The sequence below is a fragment of the Scaptodrosophila lebanonensis genome, unplaced genomic scaffold, assembly GCF_003285725.1.
Source record: "Scaptodrosophila lebanonensis strain 11010-0011.00,11010-0021.00 unplaced genomic scaffold, SlebRS2 tig00001424-arrow-arrow-pilon, whole genome shotgun sequence".
NCBI classification, from domain to species: Eukaryota; Metazoa; Arthropoda; class Insecta; order Diptera; family Drosophilidae; genus Scaptodrosophila; species Scaptodrosophila lebanonensis.
The window spans coordinates 62,174-84,365 of record NW_022060749.1 but is presented as its reverse complement, the minus strand read 5'-3'; the positions used below and the strand labels follow the sequence as shown (position 1 = coordinate 84,365).

The 22,192-nt window shown below is 35.2% G+C and overlaps 16 protein-coding genes across 16 annotated transcripts; 6 read left to right on the top strand and 10 right to left on the bottom strand.

Moving 5' to 3' along the window:
• Nucleotides 1–6: 6 nt before the first annotated feature.
• Nucleotides 7–381, bottom strand: LOC115633497 (histone H2A). The gene has a single exon (XM_030530961.1). It carries the CDS (start codon nt 379–381, stop codon nt 7–9), a length of 375 nt encoding a protein of 124 aa, XP_030386821.1.
• Nucleotides 382–605: 224 nt separating this feature from the next.
• On the top strand, nt 606–1,100 carry LOC115633487 (histone H2B). Its single transcript, XM_030530951.1, has one exon. The coding sequence runs from the start codon at nt 674–676 to the stop codon at nt 1,043–1,045; it is 372 nt and encodes a 123-aa protein (XP_030386811.1). The 5' UTR covers nt 606–673; the 3' UTR covers nt 1,046–1,100.
• A 622-nt stretch (nt 1,101–1,722) lies between these two features.
• Nucleotides 1,723–2,561, bottom strand: LOC115633483 (histone H1-like). Its single transcript, XM_030530946.1, has one exon. It carries the CDS (start codon nt 2,535–2,537, stop codon nt 1,791–1,793), a length of 747 nt encoding a protein of 248 aa, XP_030386806.1. The 5' UTR covers nt 2,538–2,561; the 3' UTR covers nt 1,723–1,790.
• A 1,513-nt stretch (nt 2,562–4,074) lies between these two features.
• Nucleotides 4,075–4,573, bottom strand: LOC115633485 (histone H3). Its single transcript, XM_030530948.1, has one exon. The coding sequence runs from the start codon at nt 4,540–4,542 to the stop codon at nt 4,132–4,134; it is 411 nt and encodes a 136-aa protein (XP_030386808.1). The 5' UTR covers nt 4,543–4,573; the 3' UTR covers nt 4,075–4,131.
• A 217-nt stretch (nt 4,574–4,790) lies between these two features.
• LOC115633496 (histone H4-like) lies at nt 4,791–10,826 on the top strand. The gene is made up of 2 exons (XM_030530959.1): nt 4,791–5,127; nt 10,460–10,826. Exons 1-2 carry the CDS (start codon nt 4,821–4,823, stop codon nt 10,771–10,773), a joined length of 621 nt encoding a protein of 206 aa, XP_030386819.1. The 5' UTR covers nt 4,791–4,820; the 3' UTR covers nt 10,774–10,826.
• Nucleotides 6,245–6,738, top strand: LOC115633482 (histone H2B). Its single transcript, XM_030530945.1, has one exon. It carries the CDS (start codon nt 6,312–6,314, stop codon nt 6,681–6,683), a length of 372 nt encoding a protein of 123 aa, XP_030386805.1. The 5' UTR covers nt 6,245–6,311; the 3' UTR covers nt 6,684–6,738.
• On the bottom strand, nt 7,362–8,200 carry LOC115633478 (histone H1-like). Its single transcript, XM_030530940.1, has one exon. It carries the CDS (start codon nt 8,174–8,176, stop codon nt 7,430–7,432), a length of 747 nt encoding a protein of 248 aa, XP_030386800.1. The 5' UTR covers nt 8,177–8,200; the 3' UTR covers nt 7,362–7,429.
• On the bottom strand, nt 9,716–10,214 carry LOC115633480 (histone H3). Its single transcript, XM_030530943.1, has one exon. It carries the CDS (start codon nt 10,181–10,183, stop codon nt 9,773–9,775), a length of 411 nt encoding a protein of 136 aa, XP_030386803.1. The 5' UTR covers nt 10,184–10,214; the 3' UTR covers nt 9,716–9,772.
• A 460-nt stretch (nt 10,827–11,286) lies between the features above and the next one.
• LOC115633495 (histone H2A) lies at nt 11,287–11,661 on the bottom strand. The gene has a single exon (XM_030530958.1). It carries the CDS (start codon nt 11,659–11,661, stop codon nt 11,287–11,289), a length of 375 nt encoding a protein of 124 aa, XP_030386818.1.
• Nucleotides 11,662–11,878: 217 nt separating this feature from the next.
• Nucleotides 11,879–12,372, top strand: LOC115633481 (histone H2B). The gene has a single exon (XM_030530944.1). It carries the CDS (start codon nt 11,946–11,948, stop codon nt 12,315–12,317), a length of 372 nt encoding a protein of 123 aa, XP_030386804.1. The 5' UTR covers nt 11,879–11,945; the 3' UTR covers nt 12,318–12,372.
• A 623-nt stretch (nt 12,373–12,995) lies between these two features.
• Nucleotides 12,996–13,834, bottom strand: LOC115633477 (histone H1-like). Its single transcript, XM_030530939.1, has one exon. The coding sequence runs from the start codon at nt 13,808–13,810 to the stop codon at nt 13,064–13,066; it is 747 nt and encodes a 248-aa protein (XP_030386799.1). The 5' UTR covers nt 13,811–13,834; the 3' UTR covers nt 12,996–13,063.
• Nucleotides 13,835–15,349: 1,515 nt separating this feature from the next.
• On the bottom strand, nt 15,350–15,848 carry LOC115633479 (histone H3). Its single transcript, XM_030530942.1, has one exon. The coding sequence runs from the start codon at nt 15,815–15,817 to the stop codon at nt 15,407–15,409; it is 411 nt and encodes a 136-aa protein (XP_030386802.1). The 5' UTR covers nt 15,818–15,848; the 3' UTR covers nt 15,350–15,406.
• A 217-nt stretch (nt 15,849–16,065) lies between these two features.
• Nucleotides 16,066–22,101, top strand: LOC115633494 (histone H4-like). The gene is made up of 2 exons (XM_030530957.1): nt 16,066–16,402; nt 21,735–22,101. The coding sequence occupies exons 1-2, from the start codon at nt 16,096–16,098 to the stop codon at nt 22,046–22,048; spliced, it is 621 nt and encodes a 206-aa protein (XP_030386817.1). The 5' UTR covers nt 16,066–16,095; the 3' UTR covers nt 22,049–22,101.
• On the top strand, nt 17,519–18,013 carry LOC115633516 (histone H2B). The gene has a single exon (XM_030530978.1). The coding sequence runs from the start codon at nt 17,587–17,589 to the stop codon at nt 17,956–17,958; it is 372 nt and encodes a 123-aa protein (XP_030386838.1). The 5' UTR covers nt 17,519–17,586; the 3' UTR covers nt 17,959–18,013.
• Nucleotides 18,637–19,475, bottom strand: LOC115633506 (histone H1-like). The gene has a single exon (XM_030530967.1). The coding sequence runs from the start codon at nt 19,449–19,451 to the stop codon at nt 18,705–18,707; it is 747 nt and encodes a 248-aa protein (XP_030386827.1). The 5' UTR covers nt 19,452–19,475; the 3' UTR covers nt 18,637–18,704.
• On the bottom strand, nt 20,991–21,489 carry LOC115633509 (histone H3). Its single transcript, XM_030530971.1, has one exon. It carries the CDS (start codon nt 21,456–21,458, stop codon nt 21,048–21,050), a length of 411 nt encoding a protein of 136 aa, XP_030386831.1. The 5' UTR covers nt 21,459–21,489; the 3' UTR covers nt 20,991–21,047.
• Nucleotides 22,102–22,192: the final 91 nt, after the last annotated feature.

Below are 22,192 nucleotides of genomic sequence, written 5' to 3'. Positions count from 1 at the left end.
GCCAATTTAAGCCTTCTTTTCGGTCTTTTTAGGTAAAAGCACCGCCTGGATGTTAGGTAGAACACCACCCTGAGCAATGGTTACGCCCGAGAGGAGCTTGTTTAACTCCTCGTCATTACGAATAGCCAGTTGCAGGTGACGTGGAATTATGCGCGTCTTTTTATTATCGCGTGCTGCATTGCCAGCCAACTCCAGAACTTCAGCGGCTAAATATTCCATAACAGCAGCCAGGTAAACAGGAGCGCCGGCACCAACACGTTCAGCATAGTTACCCTTGCGAAGCAGGCGGTGGATACGGCCAACTGGGAATTGAAGGCCAGCTCGATTCGAACGCGACTTTGCCTTTCCCTTTACTTTACCACCTTTACCACGACCAGACATTTTCTATTTTTTTTTTTTTTTTTATTTCACAAATACACTTCTCACTGGCTCACTGGCTCACACACAAATGTTGATGTCCGACCAAGTGTTAGGCCTTTATATTTATACTTTTTTAAGCATCATATACGCTCTGCTAAGGGTTGGACGGCTTCTTATAAGTTAAACCTGAAGGCGATGTTAAACAAAAATATACAAATATGTAGCAATTCAGTGGTAGAAAAATATTGCTAAAGCAACTGTGAAGTGTTGTGTTATTTTAACTCAAGTGAATTAAATTAATCTGAAGTGAAAAATGCCGCCAAAGACCAGTGGAAAGGCAGCGAAAAAGGCTGGTAAAGCCCAGAAAAATATAACCAAGAACGACAAGAAGAAGAAGCGCAAGAGGAAGGAGAGTTATGCCATCTACATATACAAAGTTCTGAAGCAGGTTCATCCTGATACAGGCATTTCATCGAAGGCAATGAGCATCATGAACAGTTTTGTGAATGACATTTTCGAGCGCATTGCTGCTGAAGCTTCCCGTTTGGCCCACTATAATAAACGATCGACAATAACGAGTCGCGAAATCCAAACGGCAGTCCGCCTACTTCTGCCCGGTGAATTGGCTAAGCACGCCGTAAGTGAAGGCACCAAAGCCGTTACCAAGTACACCAGCTCAAAGTAAATGTCTGATCGCCCGCTTCATAGCAGCAACAACGTTCCAAAAGGCCCTTTTCAGGGCCATCAAATTTTTCATAAGCAGAGTTAATAATTTTCATACATTTCTTTTAAATAAAATTTACATGGCACCCCTTTACTGTGATAAAAAACAAAATCTATTATAATGGGCGAACATATATATTAATATAACTATTTTGGTCAATATTTATAAACAAACTATTTTTACAAATCATATCGTTCACCTATATGATATGCAGTTCTTATTGCTTGAAATCGACTGAAACAAAACAATTTTTAGTCACCCATTTTTATGAGAATCGTGGAGGAGGACCGGACCGTATACAATTCCATTGTATTTGCATCAGCTAAGTTTATCGTAATTTGCTTCGAAAAATGATTAAATTATTTATTAATTTTATTAATATACGTTTTTTTTTAAACTTTTGTGCTCAAAGTGAAACATTTTTCAATTCTCATTATTTTTGTTACAAAATTAACTAACAAATTATGGTCTAAAACCCTTTGTAACAGTTTTAAACAAAAATTGTTAAATTTTTCATACATATACTTGTACACCTAGAAGTAATAACAAATATATTAACAAAATTAGAAAAAGATAAGATTATTTGAAACCATTTAAATCACATTTGAAAATTATTTTTTCTCTTTCTTAGTTGTTTGTAGCCCTGAAAAGGGCTTTGTTTCAAATGAATTTTTATATTTGCATATACAAAATTTCACATATGCATTCATTTCTTGACTACTGCTGTCTTTGCCTTTTTGGCGGAAGCTGCAGCCTTTGGTTTTTTCGGTGCCGATGCTGTCTTCTTTGGCTTGGCACTAGTAGTAGTAGTTTTGGCCTTTGGAGTTTTTGGTTTTACAGCACTCGATTTAGGCTTCGATGTAGTTGATTTTGCCTTAACTGTACCACTTTTCTTTGCGTCTTTTGCCTTTGCCTTCTCCTTTGTCTTTTTCTCGGCAGTCTTTTTAGTGGCAACAGATTTTTTAACTTTAGATTTCTTGTCACCGGCTGCAGAGGCCTTCTTGGCGACGCCGCTCGACTTCTTTTTAGCTGCTCCAGATGGTGCAACTTTTTTCTTACTTTTCTCGACGGAACTGACTTTTGGCTTTGGCTCTTTTTTAGCGGCCGCAGATAATTTAAACGAACCAGATGCGCCTTTGCCTTTTGTTTGGATGAGTTTTCCATTTGCAACAGCTGACTTCAAATATTTCTTAATGAACGGGGCCAATTTCTGGGCATCGCATTTATATGTGGCACTAATGTACTTTTTAATTGCCAAAAGTGATGACCCACCGCGCTCCTTCAAATTCTTGATTGACGCGTCGACCATTTGCTGGGTTGGCGGATGTGATGGTGGAGCTGTAGCTTTTTTCGATTTGGCGGCAGTTGCCTTCTTGACAGTGACCTTTTTCTCCGCTTGTGCAATGGCAATCGGAGAGGCGGCCGATGTAACAGCAACGATAGAATCAGACATTTCTTTTAACTTCACTTTCACACTTGTAAAATTATAAAACGGTTTGCTTTCAGAAATTTTACGAATTTTTAGTCACCCATTTTTATGAGAATCGTGGAGGAGGGCGGTATACAAATGAATGTGGCATTGGTCGTTCTCGACAGCTAAGTTTATGGCAATCTAAAAGGTAATTTGCTTCGAAAAATGATTAGATGTAAAAAAAATCATTTGAAATGCAATTTAATAATATCTATAAGCTTGACAGAGTTTAATAAACTTAAGTTTGTGTTGATACTTTTGTGAGTTCATTTTTAAATGGCACTCAAAGTGAAACATTATTCTTTAATGGTCAATAATTTTGCTTACAAAATGAATTTATTATAAGAAATTATGCTATAAAATCATTTGTAACGGGTTTTAAACAAAATTTAAACAATTTTGTATACAAATCTAAACGAATGATTTATTAAAATGCAAAAAAATATATTTATTGAATGCTTTCAAAGTAGCCCTACCTTGCATAAAACGACCATCGGAGTAGCATATAGCATTCAAACAAATTACCAAATATAGTTTAAGAATATAGTTTTAAAAGTCCAATTTATTTTAGCATTCATTCAAAAGAAGTTAAACTTGCTTTAATAATTTGTTAAGTATTTAAGATTTTATATTATCATTTCTGGACCCATTATAAGTTGTTAACGAATTTCCAAGGAGTCATAAAAAAATGGAGTTTGATAACTTACAAGTACTAACAAATGTATTAACAAAACTAGAAAGAGTTAGTTATTAAATAAATAATAAATTCCGAGTTTTAAACGTGTTTTGTTATGTTATAAGTAGTTTCGCATGTTTGTCTAAATAGCAGGAAAATCCATTGCTCTATTTAATTCAAGTGCTTTATTTTGTATTTTGAAAAATATAACAATATACAAGTATTATTTAAGTAAAAAATTTATTAAATAAATAACAAATTGACATTTTTTTGGGAAAATCATATTCTATTTATTTGTTTGAATACCAGTAATAACCATTAAATCTTATACTATATAACGTGTGTTTCGCATTCAGAAAAAACAATCGATTTTCTTGTCTAAATAGCAGGACAATCCATTGCTCTATTTAATACAAGTGGTTTATTTTGTATTTTGAAAAATATAACAATATACAAGTATTTATTTAAGTAAAAAATGTATTAAATAAATAACAAATTTTACATTTTTTTGGGAAAATCTTATTTTATTTATTTGTTTGAATACCAGTAACAACCATTAAATCGTATATAACGTGTGTTTAGTATTCAGAAAAAACAATCGATTTTCTCAATGTATATTTCTTTTAATTGAGAAAATGATAATCGCAATAGCATGATTTAATTTACTTGATGAATGAAAAATACATATACAAGTATATGACTTCATATTTATATATTTGCATTGTTATGTGAAATGCCAGGCATTTGTGTAAATAATGGAATAAATGTAAATAATCATAATATAAAACGAAAAATGCTGTATACCAAGCAATAGTTAATCTCTTTGTTAGCTATTTGTGGTCCTGAAAAGGACCGATTATTGATTTTATAATTTGGAAAATGAAGCGCTGAAATTTCAACTTATGCACGTTCACCACGAATACGTCTGGCCAATTGAATGTCCTTGGGCATGATTGTAACACGCTTGGCATGAATTGCGCACAAATTTGTATCTTCAAAAAGACCAACCAGATAGGCTTCGCTAGCTTCCTGTAATGCCATTACCGCTGAACTTTGGAATCGCAAATCAGTTTTAAAGTCCTGAGCTATCTCACGAACCAAACGCTGGAATGGCAGTTTGCGAATCAATAGCTCAGTGCTTTTCTGGTAGCGGCGGATCTCACGAAGTGCAACTGTACCGGGGCGATAACGATGTGGCTTTTTTACACCACCGGTGGCTGGTGCACTTTTACGAGCAGCTTTGGTAGCCAGCTGCTTGCGAGGCGCTTTGCCACCGGTCGATTTTCGGGCAGTTTGCTTGGTGCGAGCCATTATACAAGTATTTATTCCGTACTAATCTACTACACTGTATACACTGTCACTGATGAAAACACAATATTCGTATTGCTTGCTTTGCGCCTTCTTTATATAGAAATTTGGCCGCACAATGCGATTGGTGGTTGTTTGAACGAGATGTGCGAAAGAGAGATAGGAAGATTATCCGACTCGCTCGTGTTTTCGTGTTATTTTTGTATAAATACGAGCGTATGTGGCCGCAACAGCGTTAGTTTCGTTGTGAATTTTGTGCAGTTAAAGTGAATTAGTGAGAAATGACTGGTCGTGGTAAAGGTGGCAAAGGCTTGGGCAAGGGTGGCGCAAAACGTCATCGCAAAGTATTGCGTGATAACATTCAGGGTATCACAAAGCCAGCTATCCGTCGTTTGGCTCGACGTGGCGGTGTAAAACGCATCTCTGGCTTAATTTATGAAGAGACCCGTGGTGTGCTCAAGGTGTTTTTGGAGAATGTTATTCGTGATGCTGTCACCTATACGGAACATGCCAAAAGGAAAACAGTCACAGCTATGGATGTTGTATATGCATTAAAAAGACAAGGCCGCACCCTTTACGGTTTCGGCGGTTAAGAAGTTACATTTGCCCAAATGTGCAAATAAAGAAAACAATCGGTCCTTTTCAGGACCACAACATATTTTTTTAAAAGAGAAAAATATTCAACTCATACTTTTATTTTACATACGCATATTTAAAAAAACAAACATATTGTACAGCTTACATTCCATCCATTTATATTTTCATAATTTAGGAGTAAAATATGGCAAACGTTGGCAGTGTTAAAAATTCGAGTATAAATACTTGCACTCAAGTAATTATTATACGTATTGACCAAATTCAAAAGGGATAAAAAATACTTTCGAATTAAAAATATATAATACGCATTATATACATACAAGTAGTATATTCTACGGTTCATGACATGCTGCCCGACCAAATGCTAAGCCTTCATATTTATACTTTATTCAAATTCACGTTGTATGATGATGAATTAAAATCTCTTCTGAATTAAATTGGTCGTCCTGAAAAGGACGGTTGGTTTTATATACAGTATTGTTTTTATTTATTAAAGGTTGCCGCCAATTTAAGCCTTCTTTTCGGTCTTTTTAGGTAAAAGCACCGCCTGGATGTTAGGTAGAACACCACCCTGAGCAATGGTTACGCCCGAGAGGAGCTTGTTTAACTCCTCGTCATTACGAATAGCCAGTTGCAGGTGACGTGGAATTATGCGCGTCTTTTTATTATCGCGTGCTGCATTGCCAGCCAACTCCAGAACTTCAGCGGCTAAATATTCCATAACAGCAGCCAGGTAAACAGGAGCGCCGGCACCAACACGTTCAGCATAGTTACCCTTGCGAAGCAGGCGGTGGATACGGCCAACTGGGAATTGAAGGCCAGCTCGATTCGAACGCGACTTTGCCTTTCCCTTTACTTTACCACCTTTACCACGACCAGACATTTTCTATTTTTTTTTTTTTTTTTATTTCACAAATACACTTCTCACTGGCTCACTGGCTCACACACAAATGTTGATGTCCGACCAAGTGTTAGGCCTTTATATTTATACTTTTTTAAGCATCATATACGCTCTGCTAAGGGTTGGACGGCTTCTTATAAGTTAAACCTGAAGGCGATGTTAAACAAAAATATACAAATATGTAGCAATTCAGTGGTAGAAAAATATTGCTAAAGCAACTGTGAAGTGTTGTGTTATTTTAACTCAAGTGAATTAAATTAATCTGAAGTGAAAAATGCCGCCAAAGACCAGTGGAAAGGCAGCGAAAAAGGCTGGTAAAGCCCAGAAAAATATAACCAAGAACGACAAGAAGAAGAAGCGCAAGAGGAAGGAGAGTTATGCCATCTACATATACAAAGTTCTGAAGCAGGTTCATCCTGATACAGGCATTTCATCGAAGGCAATGAGCATCATGAACAGTTTTGTGAATGACATTTTCGAGCGCATTGCTGCTGAAGCTTCCCGTTTGGCCCACTATAATAAACGATCGACAATAACGAGTCGCGAAATCCAAACGGCAGTCCGCCTACTTCTGCCCGGTGAATTGGCTAAGCACGCCGTAAGTGAAGGCACCAAAGCCGTTACCAAGTACACCAGCTCAAAGTAAATGTCTGATCGCCCGCTTCATAGCAGCAACAACGTTCCAAAAGGCCCTTTTCAGGGCCATCAAATTTTTCATAAGCAGAGTTAATAATTTTCATACATTTCTTTTAAATAAAATTTACATGGCACCCCTTTACTGTGATAAAAAACAAAATCTATTATAATGGGCGAACATATATATTAATATAACTATTTTGGTCAATATTTATAAACAAACTATTTTTACAAATCATATCGTTCACCTATATGATATGCAGTTCTTATTGCTTGAAATCGACTGAAACAAAACAATTTTTAGTCACCCATTTTTATGAGAATCGTGGAGGAGGACCGGACCGTATACAATTCCATTGTATTTGCATCAGCTAAGTTTATCGTAATTTGCTTCGAAAAATGATTAAATTATTTATTAATTTTATTAATATACGTTTTTTTTTTAAACTTTTGTGCTCAAAGTGAAACATTTTTCAATTCTCATTATTTTTGTTACAAAATTAACTAACAAATTATGGTCTAAAACCCTTTGTAACAGTTTTAAACAAAAATTGTTAAATTTTTCATACATATACTTGTACACCTAGAAGTAATAACAAATATATTAACAAAATTAGAAAAAGATAAGATTATTTGAAACCATTTAAATCACATTTGAAAATTATTTTTTCTCTTTCTTAGTTGTTTGTAGCCCTGAAAAGGGCTTTGTTTCAAATGAATTTTTATATTTGCATATACAAAATTTCACATATGCATTCATTTCTTGACTACTGCTGTCTTTGCCTTTTTGGCGGAAGCTGCAGCCTTTGGTTTTTTCGGTGCCGATGCTGTCTTCTTTGGCTTGGCACTAGTAGTAGTAGTTTTGGCCTTTGGAGTTTTTGGTTTTACAGCACTCGATTTAGGCTTCGATGTAGTTGATTTTGCCTTAACTGTACCACTTTTCTTTGCGTCTTTTGCCTTTGCCTTCTCCTTTGTCTTTTTCTCGGCAGTCTTTTTAGTGGCAACAGATTTTTTAACTTTAGATTTCTTGTCACCGGCTGCAGAGGCCTTCTTGGCGACGCCGCTCGACTTCTTTTTAGCTGCTCCAGATGGTGCAACTTTTTTCTTACTTTTCTCGACGGAACTGACTTTTGGCTTTGGCTCTTTTTTAGCGGCCGCAGATAATTTAAACGAACCAGATGCGCCTTTGCCTTTTGTTTGGATGAGTTTTCCATTTGCAACAGCTGACTTCAAATATTTCTTAATGAACGGGGCCAATTTCTGGGCATCGCATTTATATGTGGCACTAATGTACTTTTTAATTGCCAAAAGTGATGACCCACCGCGCTCCTTCAAATTCTTGATTGACGCGTCGACCATTTGCTGGGTTGGCGGATGTGATGGTGGAGCTGTAGCTTTTTTCGATTTGGCGGCAGTTGCCTTCTTGACAGTGACCTTTTTCTCCGCTTGTGCAATGGCAATCGGAGAGGCGGCCGATGTAACAGCAACGATAGAATCAGACATTTCTTTTAACTTCACTTTCACACTTGTAAAATTATAAAACGGTTTGCTTTCAGAAATTTTACGAATTTTTAGTCACCCATTTTTATGAGAATCGTGGAGGAGGGCGGTATACAAATGAATGTGGCATTGGTCGTTCTCGACAGCTAAGTTTATGGCAATCTAAAAGGTAATTTGCTTCGAAAAATGATTAGATGTAAAAAAAATCATTTGAAATGCAATTTAATAATATCTATAAGCTTGACAGAGTTTAATAAACTTAAGTTTGTGTTGATACTTTTGTGAGTTCATTTTTAAATGGCACTCAAAGTGAAACATTATTCTTTAATGGTCAATAATTTTGCTTACAAAATGAATTTATTATAAGAAATTATGCTATAAAATCATTTGTAACGGGTTTTAAACAAAATTTAAACAATTTTGTATACAAATCTAAACGAATGATTTATTAAAATGCAAAAAAATATATTTATTGAATGCTTTCAAAGTAGCCCTACCTTGCATAAAACGACCATCGGAGTAGCATATAGCATTCAAACAAATTACCAAATATAGTTTAAGAATATAGTTTTAAAAGTCCAATTTATTTTAGCATTCATTCAAAAGAAGTTAAACTTGCTTTAATAATTTGTTAAGTATTTAAGATTTTATATTATCATTTCTGGACCCATTATAAGTTGTTAACGAATTTCCAAGGAGTCATAAAAAAATGGAGTTTGATAACTTACAAGTACTAACAAATGTATTAACAAAACTAGAAAGAGTTAGTTATTAAATAAATAATAAATTCCGAGTTTTAAACGTGTTTTGTTATGTTATAAGTAGTTTCGCATGTTTGTCTAAATAGCAGGAAAATCCATTGCTCTATTTAATTCAAGTGCTTTATTTTGTATTTTGAAAAATATAACAATATACAAGTATTTATTTAAGTAAAAAATTTATTAAATAAATAACAAATTTGACATTTTTTTGGGAAAATCATATTCTATTTATTTGTTTGAATACCAGTAATAACCATTAAATCTTATACTATATAACGTGTGTTTCGCATTCAGAAAAAACAATCGATTTTCTTGTCTAAATAGCAGGACAATCCATTGCTCTATTTAATACAAGTGGTTTATTTTGTATTTTGAAAAATATAACAATATACAAGTATTTATTTAAGTAAAAAATGTATTAAATAAATAACAAATTTTACATTTTTTTGGGAAAATCATATTTTATTTATTTGTTTGAATACCAGTAACAACCATTAAATCGTATATAACGTGTGTTCAGTATTCAGAAAAAACAATCGATTTTCTCAATGTATATTTCTTTTAATTGAGAAAATGATAATCGCAATAGCATGATTTAATTTACTTGATGAATGAAAAATACATATACAAGTATATGACTTCATATTTATATATTTGCATTGTTATGTGAAATGCCAGGCATTTGTGTAAATAATGGAATAAATGTAAATAATCATAATATAAAACGAAAAATGCTGTATACCAAGCAATAGTTAATCTCTTTGTTAGCTATTTGTGGTCCTGAAAAGGACCGATTATTGATTTTATAATTTGGAAAATGAAGCGCTGAAATTTCAACTTATGCACGTTCACCACGAATACGTCTGGCCAATTGAATGTCCTTGGGCATGATTGTAACACGCTTGGCATGAATTGCGCACAAATTTGTATCTTCAAAAAGACCAACCAGATAGGCTTCGCTAGCTTCCTGTAATGCCATTACCGCTGAACTTTGGAATCGCAAATCAGTTTTAAAGTCCTGAGCTATCTCACGAACCAAACGCTGGAATGGCAGTTTGCGAATCAATAGCTCAGTGCTTTTCTGGTAGCGGCGGATCTCACGAAGTGCAACTGTACCGGGGCGATAACGATGTGGCTTTTTTACACCACCGGTGGCTGGTGCACTTTTACGAGCAGCTTTGGTAGCCAGCTGCTTGCGAGGCGCTTTGCCACCGGTCGATTTTCGGGCAGTTTGCTTGGTGCGAGCCATTATACAAGTATTTATTCCGTACTAATCTACTACACTGTATACACTGTCACTGATGAAAACACAATATTCGTATTGCTTGCTTTGCGCCTTCTTTATATAGAAATTTGGCCGCACAATGCGATTGGTGGTTGTTTGAACGAGATGTGCGAAAGAGAGATAGGAAGATTATCCGACTCGCTCGTGTTTTCGTGTTATTTTTGTATAAATACGAGCGTATGTGGCCGCAACAGCGTTAGTTTCGTTGTGAATTTTGTGCAGTTAAAGTGAATTAGTGAGAAATGACTGGTCGTGGTAAAGGTGGCAAAGGCTTGGGCAAGGGTGGCGCAAAACGTCATCGCAAAGTATTGCGTGATAACATTCAGGGTATCACAAAGCCAGCTATCCGTCGTTTGGCTCGACGTGGCGGTGTAAAACGCATCTCTGGCTTAATTTATGAAGAGACCCGTGGTGTGCTCAAGGTGTTTTTGGAGAATGTTATTCGTGATGCTGTCACCTATACGGAACATGCCAAAAGGAAAACAGTCACAGCTATGGATGTTGTATATGCATTAAAAAGACAAGGCCGCACCCTTTACGGTTTCGGCGGTTAAGAAGTTACATTTGCCCAAATGTGCAAATAAAGAAAACAATCGGTCCTTTTCAGGACCACAACATATTTTTTTAAAAGAGAAAAATATTCAACTCATACTTTTATTTTACATACGCATATTTAAAAAAACAAACATATTGTACAGCTTACATTCCATCCATTTATATTTTCATAATTTAGGAGTAAAATATGGCAAACGTTGGCAGTGTTAAAAATTCGAGTATAAATACTTGCACTCAAGTAATTATTATACGTATTGACCAAATTCAAAAGGGATAAAAAATACTTTCGAATTAAAAATATATAATACGCATTATATACATACAAGTAGTATATTCTACGGTTCACTGACATGCTGCCCGACCAAATGCTAAGCCTTCATATTTATACTTTATTCAAATTCACGTTGTATGATGATGAATTAAAATCTCTTCTGAATTAAATTGGTCGTCCTGAAAAGGACGGTTGGTTTTATATACAGTATTGTTTTTATTTATTAAAGGTTGCCGCCAATTTAAGCCTTCTTTTCGGTCTTTTTAGGTAAAAGCACCGCCTGGATGTTAGGTAGAACACCACCCTGAGCAATGGTTACGCCCGAGAGGAGCTTGTTTAACTCCTCGTCATTACGAATAGCCAGTTGCAGGTGACGTGGAATTATGCGCGTCTTTTTATTATCGCGTGCTGCATTGCCAGCCAACTCCAGAACTTCAGCGGCTAAATATTCCATAACAGCAGCCAGGTAAACAGGAGCGCCGGCACCAACACGTTCAGCATAGTTACCCTTGCGAAGCAGGCGGTGGATACGGCCAACTGGGAATTGAAGGCCAGCTCGATTCGAACGCGACTTTGCCTTTCCCTTTACTTTACCACCTTTACCACGACCAGACATTTTCTATTTTTTTTTATTTCACAAATACACTTCTCACTGGCTCACTGGCTCACACACAAATGTTGATGTCCGACCAAGTGTTAGGCCTTTATATTTATACTTTTTTAAGCATCATATACGCTCTGCTAAGGGTTGGACGGCTTCTTATAAGTTAAACCTGAAGGCGATGTTAAACAAAAATATACAAATATGTAGCAATTCAGTGGTAGAAAAATATTGCTAAAGCAACTGTGAAGTGTTGTGTTATTTTAACTCAAGTGAATTAAATTAATCTGAAGTGAAAAATGCCGCCAAAGACCAGTGGAAAGGCAGCGAAAAAGGCTGGTAAAGCCCAGAAAAATATAACCAAGAACGACAAGAAGAAGAAGCGCAAGAGGAAGGAGAGTTATGCCATCTACATATACAAAGTTCTGAAGCAGGTTCATCCTGATACAGGCATTTCATCGAAGGCAATGAGCATCATGAACAGTTTTGTGAATGACATTTTCGAGCGCATTGCTGCTGAAGCTTCCCGTTTGGCCCACTATAATAAACGATCGACAATAACGAGTCGCGAAATCCAAACGGCAGTCCGCCTACTTCTGCCCGGTGAATTGGCTAAGCACGCCGTAAGTGAAGGCACCAAAGCCGTTACCAAGTACACCAGCTCAAAGTAAATGTCTGATCGCCCGCTTCATAGCAGCAACAACGTTCCAAAAGGCCCTTTTCAGGGCCATCAAATTTTTCATAAGCAGAGTTAATAATTTTCATACATTTCTTTTAAATAAAATTTACATGGCACCCCTTTACTGTGATAAAAAACAAAATCTATTATAATGGGCGAACATATATATTAATATAACTATTTTGGTCAATATTTATAAACAAACTATTTTTACAAATCATATCGTTCACCTATATGATATGCAGTTCTTATTGCTTGAAATCGACTGAAACAAAACAATTTTTAGTCACCCATTTTTATGAGAATCGTGGAGGAGGACCGGACCGTATACAATTCCATTGTATTTGCATCAGCTAAGTTTATCGTAATTTGCTTCGAAAAATGATTAAATTATTTATTAATTTTATTAATATACGTTTTTTTTTTAAACTTTTGTGCTCAAAGTGAAACATTTTTCAATTCTCATTATTTTTGTTACAAAATTAACTAACAAATTATGGTCTAAAACCCTTTGTAACAGTTTTAAACAAAAATTGTTAAATTTTTCATACATATACTTGTACACCTAGAAGTAATAACAAATATATTAACAAAATTAGAAAAAGATAAGATTATTTGAAACCATTTAAATCACATTTGAAAATTATTTTTTCTCTTTCTTAGTTGTTTGTAGCCCTGAAAAGGGCTTTGTTTCAAATGAATTTTTATATTTGCATATACAAAATTTCACATATGCATTCATTTCTTGACTACTGCTGTCTTTGCCTTTTTGGCGGAAGCTGCAGCCTTTGGTTTTTTCGGTGCCGATGCTGTCTTCTTTGGCTTGGCACTAGTAGTAGTAGTTTTGGCCTTTGGAGTTTTTGGTTTTACAGCACTCGATTTAGGCTTCGATGTAGTTGATTTTGCCTTAACTGTACCACTTTTCTTTGCGTCTTTTGCCTTTGCCTTCTCCTTTGTCTTTTTCTCGGCAGTCTTTTTAGTGGCAACAGATTTTTTAACTTTAGATTTCTTGTCACCGGCTGCAGAGGCCTTCTTGGCGACGCCGCTCGACTTCTTTTTAGCTGCTCCAGATGGTGCAACTTTTTTCTTACTTTTCTCGACGGAACTGACTTTTGGCTTTGGCTCTTTTTTAGCGGCCGCAGATAATTTAAACGAACCAGATGCGCCTTTGCCTTTTGTTTGGATGAGTTTTCCATTTGCAACAGCTGACTTCAAATATTTCTTAATGAACGGGGCCAATTTCTGGGCATCGCATTTATATGTGGCACTAATGTACTTTTTAATTGCCAAAAGTGATGACCCACCGCGCTCCTTCAAATTCTTGATTGACGCGTCGACCATTTGCTGGGTTGGCGGATGTGATGGTGGAGCTGTAGCTTTTTTCGATTTGGCGGCAGTTGCCTTCTTGACAGTGACCTTTTTCTCCGCTTGTGCAATGGCAATCGGAGAGGCGGCCGATGTAACAGCAACGATAGAATCAGACATTTCTTTTAACTTCACTTTCACACTTGTAAAATTATAAAACGGTTTGCTTTCAGAAATTTTACGAATTTTTAGTCACCCATTTTTATGAGAATCGTGGAGGAGGGCGGTATACAAATGAATGTGGCATTGGTCGTTCTCGACAGCTAAGTTTATGGCAATCTAAAAGGTAATTTGCTTCGAAAAATGATTAGATGTAAAAAAAATCATTTGAAATGCAATTTAATAATATCTATAAGCTTGACAGAGTTTAATAAACTTAAGTTTGTGTTGATACTTTTGTGAGTTCATTTTTAAATGGCACTCAAAGTGAAACATTATTCTTTAATGGTCAATAATTTTGCTTACAAAATGAATTTATTATAAGAAATTATGCTATAAAATCATTTGTAACGGGTTTTAAACAAAATTTAAACAATTTTGTATACAAATCTAAACGAATGATTTATTAAAATGCAAAAAAATATATTTATTGAATGCTTTCAAAGTAGCCCTACCTTGCATAAAACGACCATCGGAGTAGCATATAGCATTCAAACAAATTACCAAATATAGTTTAAGAATATAGTTTTAAAAGTCCAATTTATTTTAGCATTCATTCAAAAGAAGTTAAACTTGCTTTAATAATTTGTTAAGTATTTAAGATTTTATATTATCATTTCTGGACCCATTATAAGTTGTTAACGAATTTCCAAGGAGTCATAAAAAAATGGAGTTTGATAACTTACAAGTACTAACAAATGTATTAACAAAACTAGAAAGAGTTAGTTATTAAATAAATAATAAATTCCGAGTTTTAAACGTGTTTTGTTATGTTATAAGTAGTTTCGCATGTTTGTCTAAATAGCAGGAAAATCCATTGCTCTATTTAATTCAAGTGCTTTATTTTGTATTTTGAAAAATATAACAATATACAAGTATTTATTTAAGTAAAAAATTTATTAAATAAATAACAAATTTGACATTTTTTTGGGAAAATCATATTCTATTTATTTGTTTGAATACCAGTAATAACCATTAAATCTTATACTATATAACGTGTGTTTCGCATTCAGAAAAAACAATCGATTTTCTTGTCTAAATAGCAGGACAATCCATTGCTCTATTTAATACAAGTGGTTTATTTTGTATTTTGAAAAATATAACAATATACAAGTATTTATTTAAGTAAAAAATGTATTAAATAAATAACAAATTTTACATTTTTTTGGGAAAATCATATTTTATTTATTTGTTTGAATACCAGTAACAACCATTAAATCGTATATAACGTGTGTTCAGTATTCAGAAAAAACAATCGATTTTCTCAATGTATATTTCTTTTAATTGAGAAAATGATAATCGCAATAGCATGATTTAATTTACTTGATGAATGAAAAATACATATACAAGTATATGACTTCATATTTATATATTTGCATTGTTATGTGAAATGCCAGGCATTTGTGTAAATAATGGAATAAATGTAAATAATCATAATATAAAACGAAAAATGCTGTATACCAAGCAATAGTTAATCTCTTTGTTAGCTATTTGTGGTCCTGAAAAGGACCGATTATTGATTTTATAATTTGGAAAATGAAGCGCTGAAATTTCAACTTATGCACGTTCACCACGAATACGTCTGGCCAATTGAATGTCCTTGGGCATGATTGTAACACGCTTGGCATGAATTGCGCACAAATTTGTATCTTCAAAAAGACCAACCAGATAGGCTTCGCTAGCTTCCTGTAATGCCATTACCGCTGAACTTTGGAATCGCAAATCAGTTTTAAAGTCCTGAGCTATCTCACGAACCAAACGCTGGAATGGCAGTTTGCGAATCAATAGCTCAGTGCTTTTCTGGTAGCGGCGGATCTCACGAAGTGCAACTGTACCGGGGCGATAACGATGTGGCTTTTTTACACCACCGGTGGCTGGTGCACTTTTACGAGCAGCTTTGGTAGCCAGCTGCTTGCGAGGCGCTTTGCCACCGGTCGATTTTCGGGCAGTTTGCTTGGTGCGAGCCATTATACAAGTATTTATTCCGTACTAATCTACTACACTGTATACACTGTCACTGATGAAAACACAATATTCGTATTGCTTGCTTTGCGCCTTCTTTATATAGAAATTTGGCCGCACAATGCGATTGGTGGTTGTTTGAACGAGATGTGCGAAAGAGAGATAGGAAGATTATCCGACTCGCTCGTGTTTTCGTGTTATTTTTGTATAAATACGAGCGTATGTGGCCGCAACAGCGTTAGTTTCGTTGTGAATTTTGTGCAGTTAAAGTGAATTAGTGAGAAATGACTGGTCGTGGTAAAGGTGGCAAAGGCTTGGGCAAGGGTGGCGCAAAACGTCATCGCAAAGTATTGCGTGATAACATTCAGGGTATCACAAAGCCAGCTATCCGTCGTTTGGCTCGACGTGGCGGTGTAAAACGCATCTCTGGCTTAATTTATGAAGAGACCCGTGGTGTGCTCAAGGTGTTTTTGGAGAATGTTATTCGTGATGCTGTCACCTATACGGAACATGCCAAAAGGAAAACAGTCACAGCTATGGATGTTGTATATGCATTAAAAAGACAAGGCCGCACCCTTTACGGTTTCGGCGGTTAAGAAGTTACATTTGCCCAAATGTGCAAATAAAGAAAACAATCGGTCCTTTTCAGGACCACAACATATTTTTTTAAAAGAGAAAAATATTCAACTCATACTTTTATTTTACATACGCATATTTAAAAAAACAAACATATTGTACAGCTTACATTCCATCCATTTATATTTTCATAATTTAGGAGTAAAATATGGCAAACGTTGGCAGTGTTAAAAATTCGAGTATAAATACTTGCACTCAAGTAATTATTATACGTATTGACCAAATTCAAAAGGGATAAAAAATACTTTCGAATTAAAAATATATAATACGCATTATATACATACAAGTAGTATATTCTACGGTTCACGACATGCTGCCCGACCAAATGCTAAGCCTTCATATTTATACTTTATTCAAATTCACGTTGTATGATGATGAATTAAAATCTCTTCTGAATTAAATTGGTCGTCCTGAAAAGGACGGTTGGTTTTATATACAGTATTGTTTTTATTTATTAAAGGTTGCCGCCAATTTAAGCCTTCTTTTCGGTCTTTTTAGGTAAAAGCACCGCCTGGATGTTAGGTAGAACACCACCCTGAGCAATGGTTACGCCCGAGAGGAGCTTGTTTAACTCCTCGTCATTACGAATAGCCAGTTGCAGGTGACGTGGAATTATGCGCGTCTTTTTATTATCGCGTGCTGCATTGCCAGCCAACTCCAGAACTTCAGCGGCTAAATATTCCATAACAGCAGCCAGGTAAACAGGAGCGCCGGCACCAACACGTTCAGCATAGTTACCCTTGCGAAGCAGGCGGTGGATACGGCCAACTGGGAATTGAAGGCCAGCTCGATTCGAACGCGACTTTGCCTTTCCCTTTACTTTACCACCTTTACCACGACCAGACATTTTCTATTTTTTTTTTTTTTTTTATTTCACAAATACACTTCTCACTGGCTCACTGGCTCACACACAAATGTTGATGTCCGACCAAGTGTTAGGCCTTTATATTTATACTTTTTTAAGCATCATATACGCTCTGCTAAGGGTTGGACGGCTTCTTATAAGTTAAACCTGAAGGCGATGTTAAACAAAAATATACAAATATGTAGCAATTCAGTGGTAGAAAAATATTGCTAAAGCAACTGTGAAGTGTTGTGTTATTTTAACTCAAGTGAATTAAATTAATCTGAAGTGAAAAATGCCGCCAAAGACCAGTGGAAAGGCAGCGAAAAAGGCTGGTAAAGCCCAGAAAAATATAACCAAGAACGACAAGAAGAAGAAGCGCAAGAGGAAGGAGAGTTATGCCATCTACATATACAAAGTTCTGAAGCAGGTTCATCCTGATACAGGCATTTCATCGAAGGCAATGAGCATCATGAACAGTTTTGTGAATGACATTTTCGAGCGCATTGCTGCTGAAGCTTCCCGTTTGGCCCACTATAATAAACGATCGACAATAACGAGTCGCGAAATCCAAACGGCAGTCCGCCTACTTCTGCCCGGTGAATTGGCTAAGCACGCCGTAAGTGAAGGCACCAAAGCCGTTACCAAGTACACCAGCTCAAAGTAAATGTCTGATCGCCCGCTTCATAGCAGCAACAACGTTCCAAAAGGCCCTTTTCAGGGCCATCAAATTTTTCATAAGCAGAGTTAATAATTTTCATACATTTCTTTTAAATAAAATTTACATGGCACCCCTTTACTGTGATAAAAAACAAAATCTATTATAATGGGCGAACATATATATTAATATAACTATTTTGGTCAATATTTATAAACAAACTATTTTTACAAATCATATCGTTCACCTATATGATATGCAGTTCTTATTGCTTGAAATCGACTGAAACAAAACAATTTTTAGTCACCCATTTTTATGAGAATCGTGGAGGAGGACCGGACCGTATACAATTCCATTGTATTTGCATCAGCTAAGTTTATCGTAATTTGCTTCGAAAAATGATTAAATTATTTATTAATTTTATTAATATACGTTTTTTTTTTAAACTTTTGTGCTCAAAGTGAAACATTTTTCAATTCTCATTATTTTTGTTACAAAATTAACTAACAAATTATGGTCTAAAACCCTTTGTAACAGTTTTAAACAAAAATTGTTAAATTTTTCATACATATACTTGTACACCTAGAAGTAATAACAAATATATTAACAAAATTAGAAAAAGATAAGATTATTTGAAACCATTTAAATCACATTTGAAAATTATTTTTTCTCTTTCTTAGTTGTTTGTAGCCCTGAAAAGGGCTTTGTTTCAAATGAATTTTTATATTTGCATATACAAAATTTCACATATGCATTCATTTCTTGACTACTGCTGTCTTTGCCTTTTTGGCGGAAGCTGCAGCCTTTGGTTTTTTCGGTGCCGATGCTGTCTTCTTTGGCTTGGCACTAGTAGTAGTAGTTTTGGCCTTTGGAGTTTTTGGTTTTACAGCACTCGATTTAGGCTTCGATGTAGTTGATTTTGCCTTAACTGTACCACTTTTCTTTGCGTCTTTTGCCTTTGCCTTCTCCTTTGTCTTTTTCTCGGCAGTCTTTTTAGTGGCAACAGATTTTTTAACTTTAGATTTCTTGTCACCGGCTGCAGAGGCCTTCTTGGCGACGCCGCTCGACTTCTTTTTAGCTGCTCCAGATGGTGCAACTTTTTTCTTACTTTTCTCGACGGAACTGACTTTTGGCTTTGGCTCTTTTTTAGCGGCCGCAGATAATTTAAACGAACCAGATGCGCCTTTGCCTTTTGTTTGGATGAGTTTTCCATTTGCAACAGCTGACTTCAAATATTTCTTAATGAACGGGGCCAATTTCTGGGCATCGCATTTATATGTGGCACTAATGTACTTTTTAATTGCCAAAAGTGATGACCCACCGCGCTCCTTCAAATTCTTGATTGACGCGTCGACCATTTGCTGGGTTGGCGGATGTGATGGTGGAGCTGTAGCTTTTTTCGATTTGGCGGCAGTTGCCTTCTTGACAGTGACCTTTTTCTCCGCTTGTGCAATGGCAATCGGAGAGGCGGCCGATGTAACAGCAACGATAGAATCAGACATTTCTTTTAACTTCACTTTCACACTTGTAAAATTATAAAACGGTTTGCTTTCAGAAATTTTACGAATTTTTAGTCACCCATTTTTATGAGAATCGTGGAGGAGGGCGGTATACAAATGAATGTGGCATTGGTCGTTCTCGACAGCTAAGTTTATGGCAATCTAAAAGGTAATTTGCTTCGAAAAATGATTAGATGTAAAAAAAATCATTTGAAATGCAATTTAATAATATCTATAAGCTTGACAGAGTTTAATAAACTTAAGTTTGTGTTGATACTTTTGTGAGTTCATTTTTAAATGGCACTCAAAGTGAAACATTATTCTTTAATGGTCAATAATTTTGCTTACAAAATGAATTTATTATAAGAAATTATGCTATAAAATCATTTGTAACGGGTTTTAAACAAAATTTAAACAATTTTGTATACAAATCTAAACGAATGATTTATTAAAATGCAAAAAAATATATTTATTGAATGCTTTCAAAGTAGCCCTACCTTGCATAAAACGACCATCGGAGTAGCATATAGCATTCAAACAAATTACCAAATATAGTTTAAGAATATAGTTTTAAAAGTCCAATTTATTTTAGCATTCATTCAAAAGAAGTTAAACTTGCTTTAATAATTTGTTAAGTATTTAAGATTTTATATTATCATTTCTGGACCCATTATAAGTTGTTAACGAATTTCCAAGGAGTCATAAAAAAATGGAGTTTGATAACTTACAAGTACTAACAAATGTATTAACAAAACTAGAAAGAGTTAGTTATTAAATAAATAATAAATTCCGAGTTTTAAACGTGTTTTGTTATGTTATAAGTAGTTTCGCATGTTTGTCTAAATAGCAGGAAAATCCATTGCTCTATTTAATTCAAGTGCTTTATTTTGTATTTTGAAAAATATAACAATATACAAGTATTTATTTAAGTAAAAAATTTATTAAATAAATAACAAATTTGACATTTTTTTGGGAAAATCATATTCTATTTATTTGTTTGAATACCAGTAATAACCATTAAATCTTATACTATATAACGTGTGTTTCGCATTCAGAAAAAACAATCGATTTTCTTGTCTAAATAGCAGGACAATCCATTGCTCTATTTAATACAAGTGGTTTATTTTGTATTTTGAAAAATATAACAATATACAAGTATTTATTTAAGTAAAAAATGTATTAAATAAATAACAAATTTTACATTTTTTTGGGAAAATCATATTTTATTTATTTGTTTGAATACCAGTAACAACCATTAAATCGTATATAACGTGTGTTCAGTATTCAGAAAAAACAATCGATTTTCTCAATGTATATTTCTTTTAATTGAGAAAATGATAATCGCAATAGCATGATTTAATTTACTTGATGAATGAAAAATACATATACAAGTATATGACTTCATATTTATATATTTGCATTGTTATGTGAAATGCCAGGCATTTGTGTAAATAATGGAATAAATGTAAATAATCATAATATAAAACGAAAAATGCTGTATACCAAGCAATAGTTAATCTCTTTGTTAGCTATTTGTGGTCCTGAAAAGGACCGATTATTGATTTTATAATTTGGAAAATGAAGCGCTGAAATTTCAACTTATGCACGTTCACCACGAATACGTCTGGCCAATTGAATGTCCTTGGGCATGATTGTAACACGCTTGGCATGAATTGCGCACAAATTTGTATCTTCAAAAAGACCAACCAGATAGGCTTCGCTAGCTTCCTGTAATGCCATTACCGCTGAACTTTGGAATCGCAAATCAGTTTTAAAGTCCTGAGCTATCTCACGAACCAAACGCTGGAATGGCAGTTTGCGAATCAATAGCTCAGTGCTTTTTTGGTAGCGGCGGATCTCACGAAGTGCAACTGTACCGGGGCGATAACGATGTGGCTTTTTTACACCACCGGTGGCTGGTGCACTTTTACGAGCAGCTTTGGTAGCCAGCTGCTTGCGAGGCGCTTTGCCACCGGTCGATTTTCGGGCAGTTTGCTTGGTGCGAGCCATTATACAAGTATTTATTCCGTACTAATCTACTACACTGTATACACTGTCACTGATGAAAACACAATATTCGTATTGCTTGCTTTGCGCCTTCTTTATATAGAAATTTGGCCGCACAATGCGATTGGTGGTTGTTTGAACGAGATGTGCGAAAGAGAGATAGGAAGATTATCCGACTCGCTCGTGTTTTCGTGTTATTTTTGTATAAATACGAGCGTATGTGGCCGCAACAGCGTTAGTTTCGTTGTGAATTTTGTGCAGTTAAAGTGAATTAGTGAGAAATGACTGGTCGTGGTAAAGGTGGCAAAGGCTTGGGCAAGGGTGGCGCAAAACGTCATCGCAAAGTATTGCGTGATAACATTCAGGGTATCACAAAGCCAGCTATCCGTCGTTTGGCTCGACGTGGCGGTGTAAAACGCATCTCTGGCTTAATTTATGAAGAGACCCGTGGTGTGCTCAAGGTGTTTTTGGAGAATGTTATTCGTGATGCTGTCACCTATACGGAACATGCCAAAAGGAAAACAGTCACAGCTATGGATGTTGTATATGCATTAAAAAGACAAGGCCGCACCCTTTACGGTTTCGGCGGTTAAGAAGTTACATTTGCCCAAATGTGCAAATAAAGAAAACAATCGGTCCTTTTCAGGACCACAACATATTTTTTAAAAGAGAAAAATATTCAACTCATACTTTTATTTTACATACGCATATTTAAAAAAACAAACATATTGTACAGC

Coding starts and splice junctions, on each gene's coding strand:
- LOC115633481 (XM_030530944.1), top strand. CDS start 11,946: ATGCCGCCAAAGACCAGTGGAAAGGCAGCGAAAAAGGCTGGTAAAGCC.
- LOC115633506 (XM_030530967.1), bottom strand. CDS start 19,451: ATGTCTGATTCTATCGTTGCTGTTACATCGGCCGCCTCTCCGATTGCC.
- LOC115633495 (XM_030530958.1), bottom strand. CDS start 11,661: ATGTCTGGTCGTGGTAAAGGTGGTAAAGTAAAGGGAAAGGCAAAGTCG.
- LOC115633479 (XM_030530942.1), bottom strand. CDS start 15,817: ATGGCTCGCACCAAGCAAACTGCCCGAAAATCGACCGGTGGCAAAGCG.
- LOC115633477 (XM_030530939.1), bottom strand. CDS start 13,810: ATGTCTGATTCTATCGTTGCTGTTACATCGGCCGCCTCTCCGATTGCC.
- LOC115633482 (XM_030530945.1), top strand. CDS start 6,312: ATGCCGCCAAAGACCAGTGGAAAGGCAGCGAAAAAGGCTGGTAAAGCC.
- LOC115633485 (XM_030530948.1), bottom strand. CDS start 4,542: ATGGCTCGCACCAAGCAAACTGCCCGAAAATCGACCGGTGGCAAAGCG.
- LOC115633516 (XM_030530978.1), top strand. CDS start 17,587: ATGCCGCCAAAGACCAGTGGAAAGGCAGCGAAAAAGGCTGGTAAAGCC.
- LOC115633497 (XM_030530961.1), bottom strand. CDS start 381: ATGTCTGGTCGTGGTAAAGGTGGTAAAGTAAAGGGAAAGGCAAAGTCG.
- LOC115633509 (XM_030530971.1), bottom strand. CDS start 21,458: ATGGCTCGCACCAAGCAAACTGCCCGAAAATCGACCGGTGGCAAAGCG.
- LOC115633487 (XM_030530951.1), top strand. CDS start 674: ATGCCGCCAAAGACCAGTGGAAAGGCAGCGAAAAAGGCTGGTAAAGCC.
- LOC115633480 (XM_030530943.1), bottom strand. CDS start 10,183: ATGGCTCGCACCAAGCAAACTGCCCGAAAATCGACCGGTGGCAAAGCG.
- LOC115633478 (XM_030530940.1), bottom strand. CDS start 8,176: ATGTCTGATTCTATCGTTGCTGTTACATCGGCCGCCTCTCCGATTGCC.
- LOC115633496 (XM_030530959.1), top strand. CDS start 4,821: ATGACTGGTCGTGGTAAAGGTGGCAAAGGCTTGGGCAAGGGTGGCGCA. Junction 5,128..10,459: donor CACCCTTTACGGTTTCGGCG/GTTAAGAAGTTA, acceptor TGAATTAGTGAG/AAATGACTGGTCGTGGTAAA.
- LOC115633483 (XM_030530946.1), bottom strand. CDS start 2,537: ATGTCTGATTCTATCGTTGCTGTTACATCGGCCGCCTCTCCGATTGCC.
- LOC115633494 (XM_030530957.1), top strand. CDS start 16,096: ATGACTGGTCGTGGTAAAGGTGGCAAAGGCTTGGGCAAGGGTGGCGCA. Junction 16,403..21,734: donor CACCCTTTACGGTTTCGGCG/GTTAAGAAGTTA, acceptor TGAATTAGTGAG/AAATGACTGGTCGTGGTAAA.